Genomic DNA, 16,048 nt, shown 5'->3' on the forward strand with positions numbered 1-16,048 from the left:
TTCCCTCCCTTCTGAACCTCTTGTTCTGCAGCCCTGTATATTATGGAGGTAAACCTAAACATGCGTCTGATTCTCATTGAGTTGGAGACTTGATGTCCTGGTTTCAATCTCTCTGCTTTCTCCTCCTAGGGAAAGGCAAGAAAAGTGGCTTAGCTGAATTAAAGGGCTCTGTTAGTCGAGCGGCTGGGAGAAAAATCACCAGGATAATTAGCTTTTCCAAGAAGAAGCCATCCCCTGAGGATACTCAAACATCCTCTACTGAGGAGGACATCCCATGCTGTGGTTTGTATTGGGACTTGAGGGGGAGGTAGAGATGGAAAGTGTTATTTATGGCCCTGTTCTCGGAGCATTTTCTCCTGACGTTTTGCCTGCATCTGTGGCTGGCATCTTCAGAGGATCTGATGGTAGTATATATATACTCCGCTTGCTTTACTACCATCAGATCCTCTGAAGATGCCAGCCACAGATGCAGGCGAAACGTCAGGAGAAAATGCTACTAGAACACGGCCATGCAGCTCAGAAACCACACAACACCCTAGCATCTCTTTGGTGTTAATTCAATGTGTTGGAGCATTTTAACTCCAAAACTGAGCACTGCACCCTGCTCAGTTTTCTTTATTCACCCATGAGCCACATAATGGTCACCACAACATGAATTATAAACTATGCTGTGGGTGGCTACTTCCCACTTCAAATGTCTACACATTCTAGGTAACTCTATGAAGCAGCTAACTTCTGACAAAGGTGGAGAAGTGCTTTTCATAATCTGTCTTTTGGGGAAAGGATGGACACTTGTTTCGGGAAATATCTTGTGATAGCAAGTAATTTTAGGTTCCAAGATATGCTCTCCTGCTTTCAGATCTGTCATACCAAAGCTGAACTCTTTTTAATTTCATAGGAGACAACCTCTACACTTTGGGATTTCTGGCTATTGGTTGCTCAACTGCCTTTTTTCCCCCGACAGGCTACTTGAATGTTTTGGTTAACCAGTGCTGGAAGGAACGTTGGTGCCGTTTAAAAGGCAACATGCTTTATTTCCACAAGGACCGCACTGACTTAAGAACATATGTGAATGCCATTGTCCTGCGAGGTTGCGAGGTGGCACCAGGGTTGGGCCCCAAGCACCCTTTTGCTTTCCGCATCCTTCGCGGGGGACAAGAAGTTTCTGCTCTGGAGGTGAGTGTGGCTTTTGCTCTTGGAGACTCTGAAGAATAAAAATGATTTTGCAGACTTGATGAGGCAAGCCAATAGGTTTCAGAGCCTGGGCATCATCATACAAAATGTACAGCTAGAGCAACGCCTTGGATATTAGAAGAACTCTGATGAGCCTTTCTCTTGCAAACCCAGTCTTACAGGGTGATGTCACTGGCCAAAAGAAAGAGATTCAATGAACCCAATACATTATGTTGGAGCACCAGAAGATATTCTTGACATTGGCACTTCTTCACTGGGAACCTTCAACATTTCTCAGGCCAGTTACACACAAGGCATCTGCTATGCGATGGGGGCAAATGTGCGTCATCGCAAGATTTCTTATACTGACGTATTTCCTTAAACCCCACTTTTACTTCATATTGTCCCTGCAGCAAGTGAGACCACTTCTAGCTTGAATTTAATTTTGGTTCTCAGCCAGAACAGGCAGAGTTGCCAGCACAGCTTTGCCTTGGACCTCTTCCCTCAGACAAACTTCTATTTTAAAAACAAACCTCTCTCTTTGGCTTTTGCTAAGGAACAACCCAAGCAGCGTCTCTTTTTGCTTCTATCCCACCTCTCCTACTCTGCTTCCTCTCTCCCTGATGATCAGATGGGCTTTTTACAACTTTATTTCATTCAAGACTGTATTTTAAAACAATTTTCCTGGCTGCTGCAGCAGCAGGAAGAGAGGAAGAGAGAGAGAGAGAGTATGGTTCCCTTCTTTAGCAGCGTGTATTCCAGGGAATGGTTCTTTCTTGGGGCAGGGAAGGTTAGGTTGAGAGAGGCTTCAATATCGATATACTTGTTATCTCAGGTATATTAATATAAATGCAATTTAAAGGATTTTAACAAAACCCTTTATCTTGCAATTATGGATGTGATTAGATATGTGCCTTTAAGAGGAGCTGATGGAAAAGCTGCTGCAGAGACTCATTGAGGCACCAGGCTAGCTTCAGGGCAGGCAGGGAATGGCTCCTTGTGTGTAAACAGAAAAATATGAGGAGCCACCTCTGCAAGGCCACTGCACACTGAAGAGCCCCAAGGTAAGCATTTTATGCATAATGGGCCTCAGACTGTCAGAAAGAATTTCACTTCAACTTGGTAGAAGTCTTCTGCTTGTTTCATAAATTATTATGAAAAAATAAATTGTGTAACATGTCTTGTGTACAATATTTATCCCATTTTTGTAAGCTCTACCTCCAAAGAGCTCAGGGTGGCACGTGTCACTCTCCTTTCCTCCTCTTTATTCTTGCAGCAATCCAGTGAGGTAGGTTAGACTACTGGCCAGTAAGCTTTTGTGGCTGAGTGGAGGATTTAATTGAAAATTCCCAGTGCCTCACTGACCACTGCACCAAACTGGTCTTCAATTGATTGTTTTAATGTAATCCAAGTGGACATTTTGACATCTGTACATTAACATGTTTCAACATAAAAATCCGTCGGATTTTTATAAATCAGGTGATGCAAATATGATCCGAAAGCACACGAACATTGAAACTGAGAGCATATGGGCAATGGTAAAGCAATCTGATTCTTTTGCTACTCACCCATCATGATTTTTAAAAAATACAATCTGCCATTTTAGCACAGTGTTGCAGCATGGTGAGGCACCTAGGTTCATAGCCCCACTCTCTGCCATTCAAGCTCACTGGATGATTTTTGGGCAATAGCTTTCTCTCAGCCTAACCTACCCCGCAGGATTATTTTCATCATAAAATGGAGGAGGGGGAAATGATAATATGGTATGCTTTGGGGAGAAAAGTGAAGTATAAATATCTAAATCAATAAAGGCTTCTTCATGTCTGTCCAGTGCTGATCTGGCAAAGCATCCTGAACTGGAGGAAGGTGAGATTTTATGTAAATGGGGAACCAGTAAAATGATTTCTTCACTAGTTCATCTTAATGGTCGTCCCCCATGGCAGCCTTTGTTATTCATGCAGATCAACCCTAAGTCCTGGCCAAATTGGCCATGCTGGCAGGGGCTGATGGGAATTGTAGTCCATGAACATCTGGAGTGCCATAGGTTCGCCACCACGGACCTATGGCAATGGCTCAGTGGAATGTCTGTATGGTTTCATAAGGTAACTTATTACCTGCTTGTTTAGAGAAGCTTCACTTGCACAGCAAGTCTCATATAGAGGAAGCCTAGGAAATTCCTGTGGTGAATGGTATAACTGCAAAAATTTGGGAGGCAGGAAGTTTGGGGTTAAGGAGAAATGACAGCCATTAAAAATGCCCTTTAGTATGTTTACTTGAAGGTGGTGAGTTTTCTGCTTTGTTCCCCAGATAAATAGGCATTTCTTTTCTCTTTTAACTACCATATTTACTCAAAAGGAAGATGATCCTGAAAGTAAGATTACTACCGAAATCCCTAAAAATGTCCCTAAAATGGACCTAGCTGTAACTTGTAAGTGAATAAGATGACATCTTTTTTAATTGATAGCATACTTAACGGAAAAACCCTAGTCTTGCATTTGAGTAAATACAGTGTTGTTTTAACCCTGCAGGCAAGCAGCTATGAAGATCTGGGACGCTGGCTTGGGCTGCTACTTGTTGAAACTGGTTCCCAGACAACCCCTGAGGCCTTGCATTATGACTATGTGGATGTGGAGAAGATAGCCAACATAATCAATGCAGTGAGACACTCCTACCTGTAAGGGCATCTCCTAGCATTCTGTGACATAGTTGGGGAAAAAATGCTTGTCTGATGCTGTTCTTACCTCTGATAATCAGACTTTCTGTTATGACCATCTAGGCCAGGGGTGTCAAACTCGCAGCCCTCCAGATGTTCATGAACTACAATTCCCATCAGTCCCTCCCAACATGAGCATTGGCTGTACTGGCAAGGGCTGATGAGAATTGTAGTTCATGAACATCTGGAGGGCTGCGAGTTTGACACCTGTGATCTAGGCCATCAGCAATACAACACCATGCTAGATTTAAACAGGAAAGATGGAGCAGAGTAGGCCACTAATAATGATTTAATTAACAGGAGGATGTCAGATTGAGCCAAGCAAGCTGGCATTCATGACTTTCAATTTATCATATGGGTAAATATGGGGGGTGGGGATGACTTTTCTTGATTTCTAAGTGTGGTTCGGGATGCAGAGATAAGATAATGTTACCATCTGGCCTTGACTTCTCTGAAATCAGCCAACACATTATAGAGGGAGAATGGAAACAAGCGTGGTAGCCCCCTCCCCATCCTACATGCATTAGCCTGTGTATGTGGGCATAGTACATAAGAGGAGGGAGGTCCAGCTCATTGGTTCTGCTTTTCCTCTAGACACGTACTGGCTGTGTACACAGATATGTCCTGTCTGCAAGGCATGGGTAGGCATGCAGGCTCCATCCTCATGAATGGGAGCAGATGTTCTCAGTCATAGGGACAAAGCAAACATGCATATAACTTATCTGTGCAGAGGCACAAAGGCAGGTGCTCATAGGAAGGGGTGAGACTGGTACTTTTGGCCCTGAAAACAGTCATGTTGTATGCACATGTTTTCTCTATGCCTCTTTAATGGGTTTGCAGTGCAGTCTTAAAAAGGGTTCCACTCTGTTCAAGTCAGTGGGTATAACTCTTTTCAGGACTGTGCTTCTCATCGCCCTTTTGTGTGTTCAACAGGGATGAGAAAAAGATAGCTCTTTCCACTGTTTCTTTGGAAATACGGAGTAAAGAGTGGAATCCAAATTAGTGAGTTCAGAATGGGGATTAAAGATCCCTCATGGTATGTTCTTATTCAAGGGCCATTTCACACATTATGTAGCAGCAGATTCGGATGTGCTATGTTGTGTGCATTTAAACAGAGAATGTCTATCATAGCTTCCTGATGGGCTTCCTGATTAGCAGTATTCATGCTTAAAACTTTTCCAATGTAATCTGTGAGATGTCTCCAGAAGTCAAAACCCACGTTTTTGACTTAGCATGCTATTTGGTCCAACATATATCTATGGCTGAATTTTTCCCTGAAGACATCAGTTGCTCCATTACATAAAATGCTGAACTCATGCAGAAGATTTGTGCGAGAGAACATCTTCCTACCAATAAGCAAAGCAGATAAGAGCAGGGGCTGCAGCTCAGCAGTAGAAACGAAGCTTTGTATAAAAAAGATCCCAGGTCCGATCTCTGACACCCTGAAAAACTGCTGCAAATCCTTATAATGATTTGCAAGATAAACCAGTTATCTGACTTGGTAAAAGAAAGCTCTTATGCATACATAGTCAGTCCATTAATGTAGACAAGAGCTTAGTCGTTTGTCCTTATGAATATTTTTAAAGGATGATAATTGGCAGACAGTACTTGAAGAGTAAAGAGGTGTGTGTGTGTGTGTGTTTCTCTCTCTGCCTGTTCAGGTGGGCCAGTTCTTCCCTTGAGAATCAAACAGATGCTTCCCAAGTCTTATATGACGAAGTCCCATATGAAAAAGTGGAGGTATGAAGAAGACAGGCCATAATTCTTTTTTATTTGTTTCCTCCTTTCCCCGACTCTACCCTGGTCACATGTGACCAGAGGTGGGATCCAGCAGGTTCTCACAGGTTCCCAAGAGTAGGTTACTAATTATTTGTGTGTGCCGAGAGGGGGTTACTAATTGGTGATTTTGCCACATGATTTTTGCCTTAGTTATGCCCCTCCTCTCAGCAGTAGCGCGCAGAACTTGAAGCAGTCTAGCAGGAGGTGCACCGGCGTGCATGGCAGCCTGCGCCTGCGTGCATTCATTTCCCACCCAAGGACCGGCGCAGCGGCTGCATCCTTGCCAAAGCCCTGCCCCGGAATGCCCGCCCCCGGGATGGCCAGCCACGCCCCTGTCATGCCCTGCCCAGTCCCATTGGCGCTACGCCACAGTTTGAATCCCACCACCATGGGAACCTGTTACTAAAATTTTTGGATCCCACCACTGCATGTGACTGTATGCTATTTGGTACCCAGAGAACCTTCCCACGGCAGAGGCCCCTGGGACAGCTGTTTCTCAAACTTTTATACAGCCCTGGAAGGAACTAAAGTCTCTACTCTCATCCACCAATGACCTGCATCACTCTTTCCTCTGAAATGACAATTTCTGGGTGTTTCTCTATTCCCTGTGTGTAGCTGGAAAAGTCTGGGCGGACATCAGGATCCCAGGTGAAGCGCCACGGTTCCTCTTGCAGTGAGAAATCGCGCCGTGTGGATCCGCAAGGCAAAGTCAAGCGCCATGCATCCAGTAGGTTTGGGTATGGTCTGCCTGTTGGGTTTCTGTTGTGGCTGGCTTAGCAATCAGCTTGGGGTAGAACAGGTCTTGGAGCTGGCATTTATGAAGAGGCATTTCCGCTCATTAAGGTTATGCAGCACTCTCTACTCTTGAGTTCCAGTTCCAGAATGTGTACCACTTTTTGCTCATAGACAAAGGCTGAGTCTTGACTGAGTCATGGAGTAGAAGTCCTAATTTACAGGGCATGGGGAAATCTGAGTGTGAGGCTTTCCATTCATCCTGAAGGTTTTTCTGAGATATAGGCATGTTGTAGGGACAGAGGGACTGGAGTACAGTTCACCCAAACTGCTTGCACAACAATACAGCAGTGAATAAGAGAGGCTACGTAATCATCCTGTTTCTACATTCTTCCCTGCGTCCCTTAACAGAAAAGGGAAATTTCAACAGCAAGTAAGGCCACTTTCCTGAGCACACTTACTTGGAAGTACAGTGTATCCCAGCTGGACACGTAAAGCACATGTCTTAATCTTTCATTTTTTTATAGAGGTGGGGGGGGGGGGAGAGAGTTGTGTTCAGTTGTTGTTACCTGCCTTGGGTCCTGACTGTTCCAGGAGAAAGGTTGGTTCTCCAAGGTCTCAGGTAGAGGTCTTTCCCATGACCTTTATAACTGGAAATGCCAGAGATTGAACTTGAGACCTCCTTCACACAAACCAGATGCTTCACCACCGAAACATAGCCTACACCCATTAGACATTTTTGCTTCTGAATAAATAAGGGCAGAGCTTCAATGTATTTTTGTGTTCTACCTCAAGATGCCCAGGGTTTGGGTTATTTTCCCTTTATTTAGCTTCTCTTTGCCTGGATCCAAGCCAACTGTGATGCTTCAGGAATACTGATCTGACTCCATGCTGGCTTAATCTCTTTTAAACTTGTACTATGAGACCAGTGTCCTTATTTTTAATATATGTGCCCAGTCATCTAGTGGCTTTCAATATGGCTGTATATGTTTGCATTTTAAATCAGTTTTACCAGAATACCAAGTCTTGTTAGAAGTCTAGCAGACCCAATTCATAAATGCAAGGTTGTGCTGCTACAAACCCCTTCTTTGCCAACAGGAAGAGACACAGTCTTTGTTCAGGTTAGATCTTAAGTGGTTGCCATTTTAGTTTAATGTCATATCTTCTGAGGATGGTCTGTTCACAGCTGAGCATGCTTTTAAACTTTTTTCCTTCTGGGGTTGTGGGGTTAAAAAAGCCCTTCCTCAAGTGCCTAATGCTGGCAGTGCTTCCAGCAGTGGCGCAGTGGTTAAGAGCAGGTGTACTCTAATCTGGAGGAACCGGGTTTGATTCCCTGCTCTGCCGCCTGAGCTGTGGAGGCTTATCTGGGGAACTCAGATTAGCCTGTACACTCCAGCACATGCCAGCTGGGTGACCTTGGGCTAGTCACACTTCTTCTGAGCTCTCTCAGCCCTAGCTACCTTACAGGGTGTCTACTGTGAGGGGGGAAGGGTAAAGATCTTGTAAGCCCCTTTGAGTCTCCTTGCAGGAGAGAAAGGGGGGATATAAATCCAACACTACTACTTCTTCTCTCTTGTTTGTCTTTCTGAAGATGCCAATCAGTACAAGTACGGCAAAAACAGGGCTGAGGAAGATGCCAGAAGGTTTTTGATGGAGAAGGATAAACTGGAGAAGGAGAAGGCCTCCATCCGGGCTGAGTTGGTGACATTGCGCAAGGAAAAGCGAGACCTCCGAGAAGCCATGAAGAGCAGCCCAGGTATAACTCTGCAGACTGAGAGGGAAATCCCCCTTCTTCCAAGTTCATTGATTGATTTACCATCTGACAGTTCTTCTCTGATTACTTCATTCTTACCTGCGGCCGCTCGCATTCCAGTTGGTCACTGATCCCTTCAGAGACCTCTAACAAAGCATCTGTTTCTTCACTGAAGAGATACCCCACTCTTTCCCTAGGATTCCTTGCCATTAGGATTAAAAGGAGGATTCCGTTATTCATGATGAAAGGGATAAAACTGCTGATCAATTCCACCAAGTTATGAAGCATTTTTGGCTTGATGTTGACCCCGCATGCAATAATGTGGCCGCTGTTTGCATCTTACGCTTTGGCCCCAGCACCAACTGCCTTGTGTTGGATGTATGCCCAATATCTGCTACCTACGAAAACTCATTTAGTGCTGCTTAATACTGCCAATTCAACCTCGCTTCAAATTGGTCACAGAAACAATTGCCTTTTTCCTTTGAGGTGGGTCAAGTAAAGCACAATAGCACCATCTACTGGACTAATAGTTTCTTCTGTGATAGGGTTGTGAAAGCTACTCAGCCTTCTTGGGTGTGTGGAAAATACCATCAAGTCACAACCAACATATGGCAACTAAGTAGGGTGTTCAAGGCATGAGAATAACAGAAGTGGTTTGCTATTGCCATCCTCTGTATAAGGCGCAGAGTGGTAAGTTCAAGTCAAAGCTCTGCTCACAACCTGCGTTTGATTTCAACAGAAGTCACTTTCAGGTAGCCAGCTCAAGGTTGACTCAGCCTTCCATCCTTCTGAGGTCGGAAAAATGAGTACCAAGCTTGCTGGGGGTAAAATGTAGATGACTGGGGAAAGCAATGGCAAACCACCCCATAAACATAGTCTGCCTTGTAAATGTCATGATGTGATGTCACCCCATGGGTCAGTGGAGATGCTTGCACCTTTTCCTTTTTCTCTGCCTTGCATCCCTGGTCTTTGCTGATGATTTCCCATCCAAGTACTAACCAGGGCTGACCCTGTTTAACTTCTGAGATGCGACGAGATCAGGTTAACCAGGGCCACCCATCCTTTTTATTAACTTTTATTTTGTATATTTTTACACTGTTCTTTCTTTGAGTTGTTCAGGGTGCTTCTTCCCCACTTCCATTTTCTTTCTGCAACATCCCTGAGAAGTAGGTTAGGCTCAGAGCGATTGACTGGCCCTAGGTCACCCAAAACATTTAATTCACAGCAGGGATCCAAACCTGAGTCTCCCAGGTCTTCATCCAGTGTTCTTAACCTATTCACATGGGTGTTTTCCATTCTTTTCTGGTTTGCTGGCAGAAGTAATATGAGCTTAATGCAGTTCATGGAAGCTGTGGTGTTAGGCAGAGGCCTAAAGCTCCTATTTCCCACCCCTCTCACTAGTAGCAGGAGGGAAAAGTCCATTTCCTTTTACTGTTTCAAACCCTCACTCTCCTTTTGAGTTCCTTGATCTTCATTGTCTGGGAAGAAATTGTAGGTACAGGTTGATTGTGCTCCGTGTGTGTATGTTGGGAACAGGGAAAGACCTGAAAGAACTGGAGCTTCGTGTTGCTGCCTTGGAAGAACAGTGCAAAGCAAATGAGGCACGGCGTGTTGACTTGGAACTCAAGCTGACAGAGGTGAAAGACCGGCTGAAGCAGTCACTGGCAGGAGGGCCAGCTCTGGGGCTGACTGTGACCACCAAAAGTGAAAGCAAAGTAAGGAGGAAATGGCTGCTGCATATGAGTCTGAACTGGGTCCATGCCATACATGGCATTTTGTTGTATGAGTGTTGAAAAAAAGATCTGTGAGCAGTTCTCTGAATCATACTGATTTGTATTTCGCTTTATGCATGTGCCATTTTCTCATGTGGGGCAAATGGGCCCTTTTCTATGCCTAAAGTCTGGGGATCCAAATCATGCAAAAAGAATGTATTCATAGCTACAAGGATTTAAAACTTAAAATATAAAATTGCTGTGAAGCAGTGTTAGGCATCAGTCATTCTGGAACAGTTGTGGATCCTTAGCATCTAAGCTTTCTACTGATACAGGAATGATGATGTACACACTGTATGTAATGAATCTTACCTACAACAAAATCACGAAAACTGTTCAGAATTGGAATACATTGCTTTTTATTTTCATGATATTTTTTTTCAACTGAAGTGGCCATTACTACTCTGGGCAACTGCAAACTCTGACAGCTCTGTACTTCTTTTGCAGGGGGTGAGTGGGACTTGACTTTGCTGGGTTTGTTACCATAGTACCTTTACATGGGTAATGCAACAGAAGGTTGCAAAATGGCCACTGACAGGCTTCTCTTTTTCAGTTATGCCAATACTCTCTCCTGTCTTGAGAACCTAACCAGCCGAGGCTGTAGTAAGACAGGCCTCCCCAAAAAAGCCTTTGGAAAGGGTACCTCCCGTTCTCTAGGCATCCCTCTTTAGAAAGGAAGAGCAGCAGAATCCTGGTGAAGTGGGCCAGGAGCCAGCTGAAAGAACTGAGGTCATTCAAGGATGAAGGCCAGGAAAGGTGAAAGTGAGGGCAAAACCTTTGAGGGAAAGAAACATGATGAGACTGTCCTCTCTGAGCAACTATGGCATGACTGGTCACACATGTGGCATACCCTTCCCTTTCTTCCAGATCTAGCATCATTACTCTTATAATAGGACCCAGGAAATGTAGTTCTTACAAGGTTTTCCATTCCTGTTTTCTCTCACAAAGCCCCTTTAATGACAACAAATCTAACAAGAATTTATAATCTGGTTTATTTATAATCTGGTTTCCCATCTCTATCTATCTCTGTGTATGTGTGTGTGTTCTTTTTCCTTATAGGAGACTGTAACCCAACCAAATGGAAACCAACCAGATCACTTGGTGCCAGTTAATTGTGCCGCAGAAATGAGGAAACAAAGTGCTTCCCTCCCTGCCAACAAGGGAAATGTGCTACAGAAGGCCAAGGTACACACCAGAAATTTCTCGGTCTCAAAATCTTCAAGTGTCTCTAGCAAAAGTCAGAATTTTAAGGGAACAGCAGTGGCGTAGTGGTTAAGAGCAGGTGCATTCTAATCTGGAGGAACCAGGTTTGATTCCCCGCTCTGCCACCTGAGCTGTGGAGGCTTATCTGGGGAATTCTGTGCAGGCCAGCTGGGTGACCCTTAGCTAGTCACAGCTTTTCGGAGCTGTCTCAGCCCCACCCATCTCACAGGGTGTTTGTTGTGAGGGGGGAAGGGCAAGGAGATTGTAAGCCCCTTTGAGTCTCCTGCAGGAGAGAAAGCGGGATATAAATCCAAACTCCAACTCCTCCTCCTCCTCCTCTTCTTCTTCTTCTTCTTCTTCTTCTTCTTTTTCTTTTTCTTCTTCTTGTATTGAATCAATTCAGTTTTCTGTTGCTCAGTATTACCTACTCCAATTGACAGCATCATTCCATGGTCTTAGGCAGAAAAAGATCTTTCCAGACATTTGTTGGTGGAAACCCTTTTTAGCTAGAGACATTGGGGACTGAACCTGGGGCATTGTGCATGCAAAGATGCAAAGTGTGTATTCTACAAATTCTCTTCGTTTAGTGTCTGTGAAGAGACTCACCATATACAACAATTGGAAGCCACTGAAGTTGAACTCTCTCAGCTGGTCTTTATTTGAAATAGTTTTACTTTAAAATAATGGATTTGTTTCATCATATTGGAGCTTTTATTTATAGTTCAGAGCTCAGCTACTAGAGAGCAATAACTTTTTTGGCATGATGAGCAAATTTGTGTTGCCAACTGGAAAACTGCAGTCCAAGTAGCTAAAAAGGATTAGTTGATCAGAAGGACAGAGGCCATTGTAACTTGGAATGGCTAAACAAATTGAGAAACAGGAAAGGAGCAACTTGGAATGTTTAATTTCTAGTGTTGCAACAATAATTTAATTATTAATGCTTTCACAATTGATTTAAAGAATGCTCTTTCGTCCCTATTGAGTGTTTGGATTATGCTTGTAGCCAAAATTGCTGCAATATACGATTTGGGGACTTGCAAAATTCAGATGCTAGAACCCGTAACACAGTTTCCCAAGAATCTCTGGACACACATGTTCCTGTGAGCAGACGGCTGTTTAGAGATGCGCTCTATCTGTGGCTCCTTGCTATTTTTGTTGGAGGGCACACTATAAGTCTTTTTTTTCTAGTGGGTGTGACATCTCCTAGACTGCAAAATGATAGTGAGCGTTGCTTAATGTATGTATTTGATCATATGTAACATTGGAGGAGATATCCTTGCAAAAATGGTTAATAAAAAACAATCAGAGCATTCTTTGTAAAACATGAGACTCTGCAAAACACCATCCAAAGGAGACTTCTTTTCCTTCACAAAACTTCCTCCAGACTGAAGAAATCTTCTTACAATTCAAGGTCCCATGCCTTTCTACCCTGTTCACTCTCTCTCTCTCTCCTTATTTTTAGGAATGGGAAATGAAGAAAACCTAAGCAAGGGTCACTGGGCCGCTGTCCCCAAGGAGATCTCCTTTTCAGCACAGGGACACATTTGGGAAAGGCTAAAGCAGTGCCAGAGCCTTTCATCCCTCATGGAGACTGCAAAAGGCTGCTGGGGAACTTGGTTCTTCAGCAGGGAGCACCCCTACCCTCCAGTGGAAAACAAAAAAGGATTAAGAAGCAGATGAGCTTTGGAGAACTAGTGTGGGTGAGGGGCAGGGTGGGAGGCAGGGTGGGAGGCAGGGTGGGGAAAGGGAACCCTTTCAGGGATTTTTAAAAACTTGTGTGTTCTCAAAATACTCTTCTTTGAGTGGCCTAAAATGAGCATTTCAAATAGGTCTGGTGTGCCAGCTATCTGGATGGATGGATTTTGGTCTGAGTGATAAAGCAGCAGGAATGTGGCTATTTTGACCTGATGGGGAGAGATGATGAGATTGTTCGGAGTCCTCATTCAGCCAAGGCCGCCAAAGACCTCGGACAAGTCACTTTAACTTTCTCACTGCAACTCCTCTCACATTTGAACCCAGGTGGACATTCTTCACCTCAAGGAAATGAGGCATGACACAGAAGTGCCTTACAATCAGTCCTCTCAGAGGATGCTATTTACAGCCATTGTCAGCCTATTTCACTGTCCTGCTTCCTGACAAACCAAATCAGGGCAGCTAATGCAAAGTAAGACCGTTGACTGAAGCCAGAGAAAGTGACACGGCAAGTTAAGATTTTGTCAACACTGAGTCTGGTTTTAAAGCTCAGGCTTGTCAGCATTGACCTGTGGTAGAAGTATTCTGTCAACTTTCATAATCGCTCTGAAGCTGCCTTTTGAGGTTTTTAATAAATGTGTCAGGTAAGATCACTATCAACAGAAGGGCATGAAGTACTTTTTTTTCCCCTTCAAGGACAGTCTAAAGTTTTTCTCCCCAGCTGAGGCAGTGGCTCGTTTGCTCATTCTTGTCTCATAGCTGCTCAGCAGAAATGAAGTCCCACTTGGAATAAGTGAGAGAAGACGGTGAACAAATGAATTGATAACCCCAACAAAACTGCTTCAGTGAAATGTTTTCCTGCACTAGAGCTGTTTTGCAAAAGAGTGCTGTTTCTAGTCAACCGCTGAAGGCAAATCAGCTGCTGGAAGAAACTGTCTACACTCACTAAAGGATACTATGCTGCCTTTAAAAAGACAAAACAGAAGCAAAGTTCTCTCTGATGGAAGAGAAGCTAGGAAACAGATTTTTGTAACATAGTCTTGAGTTGGTTCTGGTCAGTTTCAGGCTCACTGAACCCACGGAATTTGAAAAGAACTAAAACCTGAGAGATGCCTGGAAAAGAAGGCCCAAGGTAAAGGGGTGCAGTAAACCCCTTCAATTATCCTCCTGCTGTGCGATCACACTTTCTGTTATTTGGGAGGTGGGTGGGAAGCTTGTATCTTTTTATATTCATTTTGTGGTATACATTTTGCTATTTAAAAATTGTCTGCACTTTAAAATCTGGATCTCCTCCTTCTGCTCCCCCCCCAATAAAAGATGAACTTTGTACAGGGTTTCACACATAATTCCGTATCTTTTGTTTTACATTAGATCCAATATGGAGTTGAAAACGCATCTACTGAAATCAGTCATATGAAGGGAGGGAATCATGTAGAGGTACACACTTGTATACACATACATCCCTTAATCAAGTCCTTCCAGAAAGGTGGGAGTCTCATATTCAGCTGGATCACTAACTATAGTTTTACACTACTCTGTTGGTTCAGATGTAATGTTTGCTTTTACTGGAAGTATGTGTTAGAGAAAAGGGGCACTAGTGTGTTGAAACCAAACTGTAAGAGGTACATTGTCCAAAATTAATAAGCTCAAAATGACTGACGTTTAGGACCAAATACTGACTATCTCTGCCTTTCTGAAGGATGGTGTTGTTTGTAGATAGAGGTGGCAAAAAACAAAAGCCATTTCATCTGCAGGCCAGCCAATGCCTTGATCTTCAATATATTTTCTTCAAAGTAAATTCTGCTGATTGCTATACAGCTTGCTTCAGGTAAATGGGTGTCACATCAGAGGTTCAGGGTGCTGCGTGGCGTTGTGCTCAATCTATGAGCCGCTGTACTGCCAAACAAAGAGATTAGAGATACAGACTGCTATGCTGTCACACTGTGATAATTTCTAGTGCAGTCTCCACCTGGGCTTTTGTACTAGCAAACAACATAAGTGGATGCTAATGTGCCAGCAGTGACTCTCAGCACAATGAGCAGCAGAGCAGGGGCACATAGAGCTGATCGTATGTCCCTGAAATGGGTAGGGAAGAATACATTCACAGGTTTTTTAAAAAACTTAAAATAGCAGCTCCTTGGATGGAATTGGGGCACAGTCTGGTGAGTGTAGGGAATGAGTCCCAAAAGCATATAATCTCTGTGACCAGCACTGAAGTTCTACCAGTTTTATGTGAAAAGTCTTTTCTTACTCCCACCTTCACACTATATATGGACCTTAAGGTGACATAAAATTTGAAAACACAGTGCAGGTGAACAGGTGTTGCAATGCCTCATTACCACACCTCCACAAACACCTGATTGTATATTCAGACTGATGGGGAATTGTTGTGTTTTTGCAGAGGGAGCAGAAACATAGATCTTTTACCCAAAGAGTGCTGTGAGTAGCATGTTCTGTAGGAAAAGAACAACAGAGTCCAGATTAAAGGTTTCAAAAAGAAATAAGTTTATTGATGGATTTGTTAGATACTAGGGTGAGGAAAGCTTATCTATAAACGTGAAATACCACTGACTCACTGACTCGTCAACAGAACTCAAAAACCACCGAAGCCACACACATGAAATTTGGCACACCTGTTCCTTACGTACTCCAGGTGCTCACTAAGAAAGGATTTCCCAAAATATTCACTTTCACTCTATTTAATACCTATTTACTGTTTTCACTGCTCATCTCTGGCCATCTGCGCAAACATTCTAAGGGCAAACCAACTGCTCAGTCCACAGACATGCTGCTCGAACATTCTAAGGGTGACAGTTTCTTGCATCCTTGTTCACCCATCTCAATGAATCCTGCCGGCTACCAAAAGACTGGGAAATGGCCATAATTGTTCCCTTCTACAAAAGGGGAAACAAGATGGATCCTTCAAACTACAGACCCATAAGCTTACTTAACGTGATTAGCAAGCTATACGCAAAACACCTACTGGAAAAACTCTCTGAATGGTTGGACACAGAATCAGTTCTAGTCCCGGAGCAGGCGCGGGATTCCGAGAAGGGCGCTCAACGTTAGACCACTGCCTAGTAATCCAACACCTCATAGAGAAATATGCGTCCAGCAAAGCAACCTCACTATATGCGGCATTTATCGATCTAAAGGCGGCATTAGAGCTCTGTTTGCAGGGGCAAGAGACTCTGGTGGTATAAACTGAAGGCCACCTCCATAGATCAGGAG

The 16,048-nt window shown here is 43.8% G+C and overlaps 1 protein-coding gene across 1 annotated transcript in view; it reads left to right on the forward strand.

The window, feature by feature from the left end:
* The window catches only part of AFAP1L1 (actin filament associated protein 1 like 1), an 80,018-nt gene extending 65,867 nt beyond the window's left edge, over positions 1 to 14,151 (forward strand). Inside the window, exons 11-19 of the mRNA XM_048491159.1 lie at positions 130 to 282; positions 965 to 1,176; positions 3,702 to 3,847; positions 5,548 to 5,626; positions 6,281 to 6,392; positions 7,989 to 8,153; positions 9,687 to 9,865; positions 10,982 to 11,107; positions 12,588 to 14,151. Coding sequence (XP_048347116.1) covers positions 130 to 282; positions 965 to 1,176; positions 3,702 to 3,847; positions 5,548 to 5,626; positions 6,281 to 6,392; positions 7,989 to 8,153; positions 9,687 to 9,865; positions 10,982 to 11,107; positions 12,588 to 12,611 — 1,196 coding nt within the window. The 3' untranslated portion in view covers positions 12,612 to 14,151. The remainder of the gene's footprint in view (positions 1 to 129; positions 283 to 964; positions 1,177 to 3,701; positions 3,848 to 5,547; positions 5,627 to 6,280; positions 6,393 to 7,988; positions 8,154 to 9,686; positions 9,866 to 10,981; positions 11,108 to 12,587) is intronic.
* Positions 14,152 to 16,048: the final 1,897 nt, after the last annotated feature.

This window comes from Sphaerodactylus townsendi, linkage group LG03 (assembly GCF_021028975.2).
Source record: "Sphaerodactylus townsendi isolate TG3544 linkage group LG03, MPM_Stown_v2.3, whole genome shotgun sequence".
Taxonomy (NCBI): domain Eukaryota; kingdom Metazoa; phylum Chordata; class Lepidosauria; order Squamata; family Sphaerodactylidae; genus Sphaerodactylus; species Sphaerodactylus townsendi.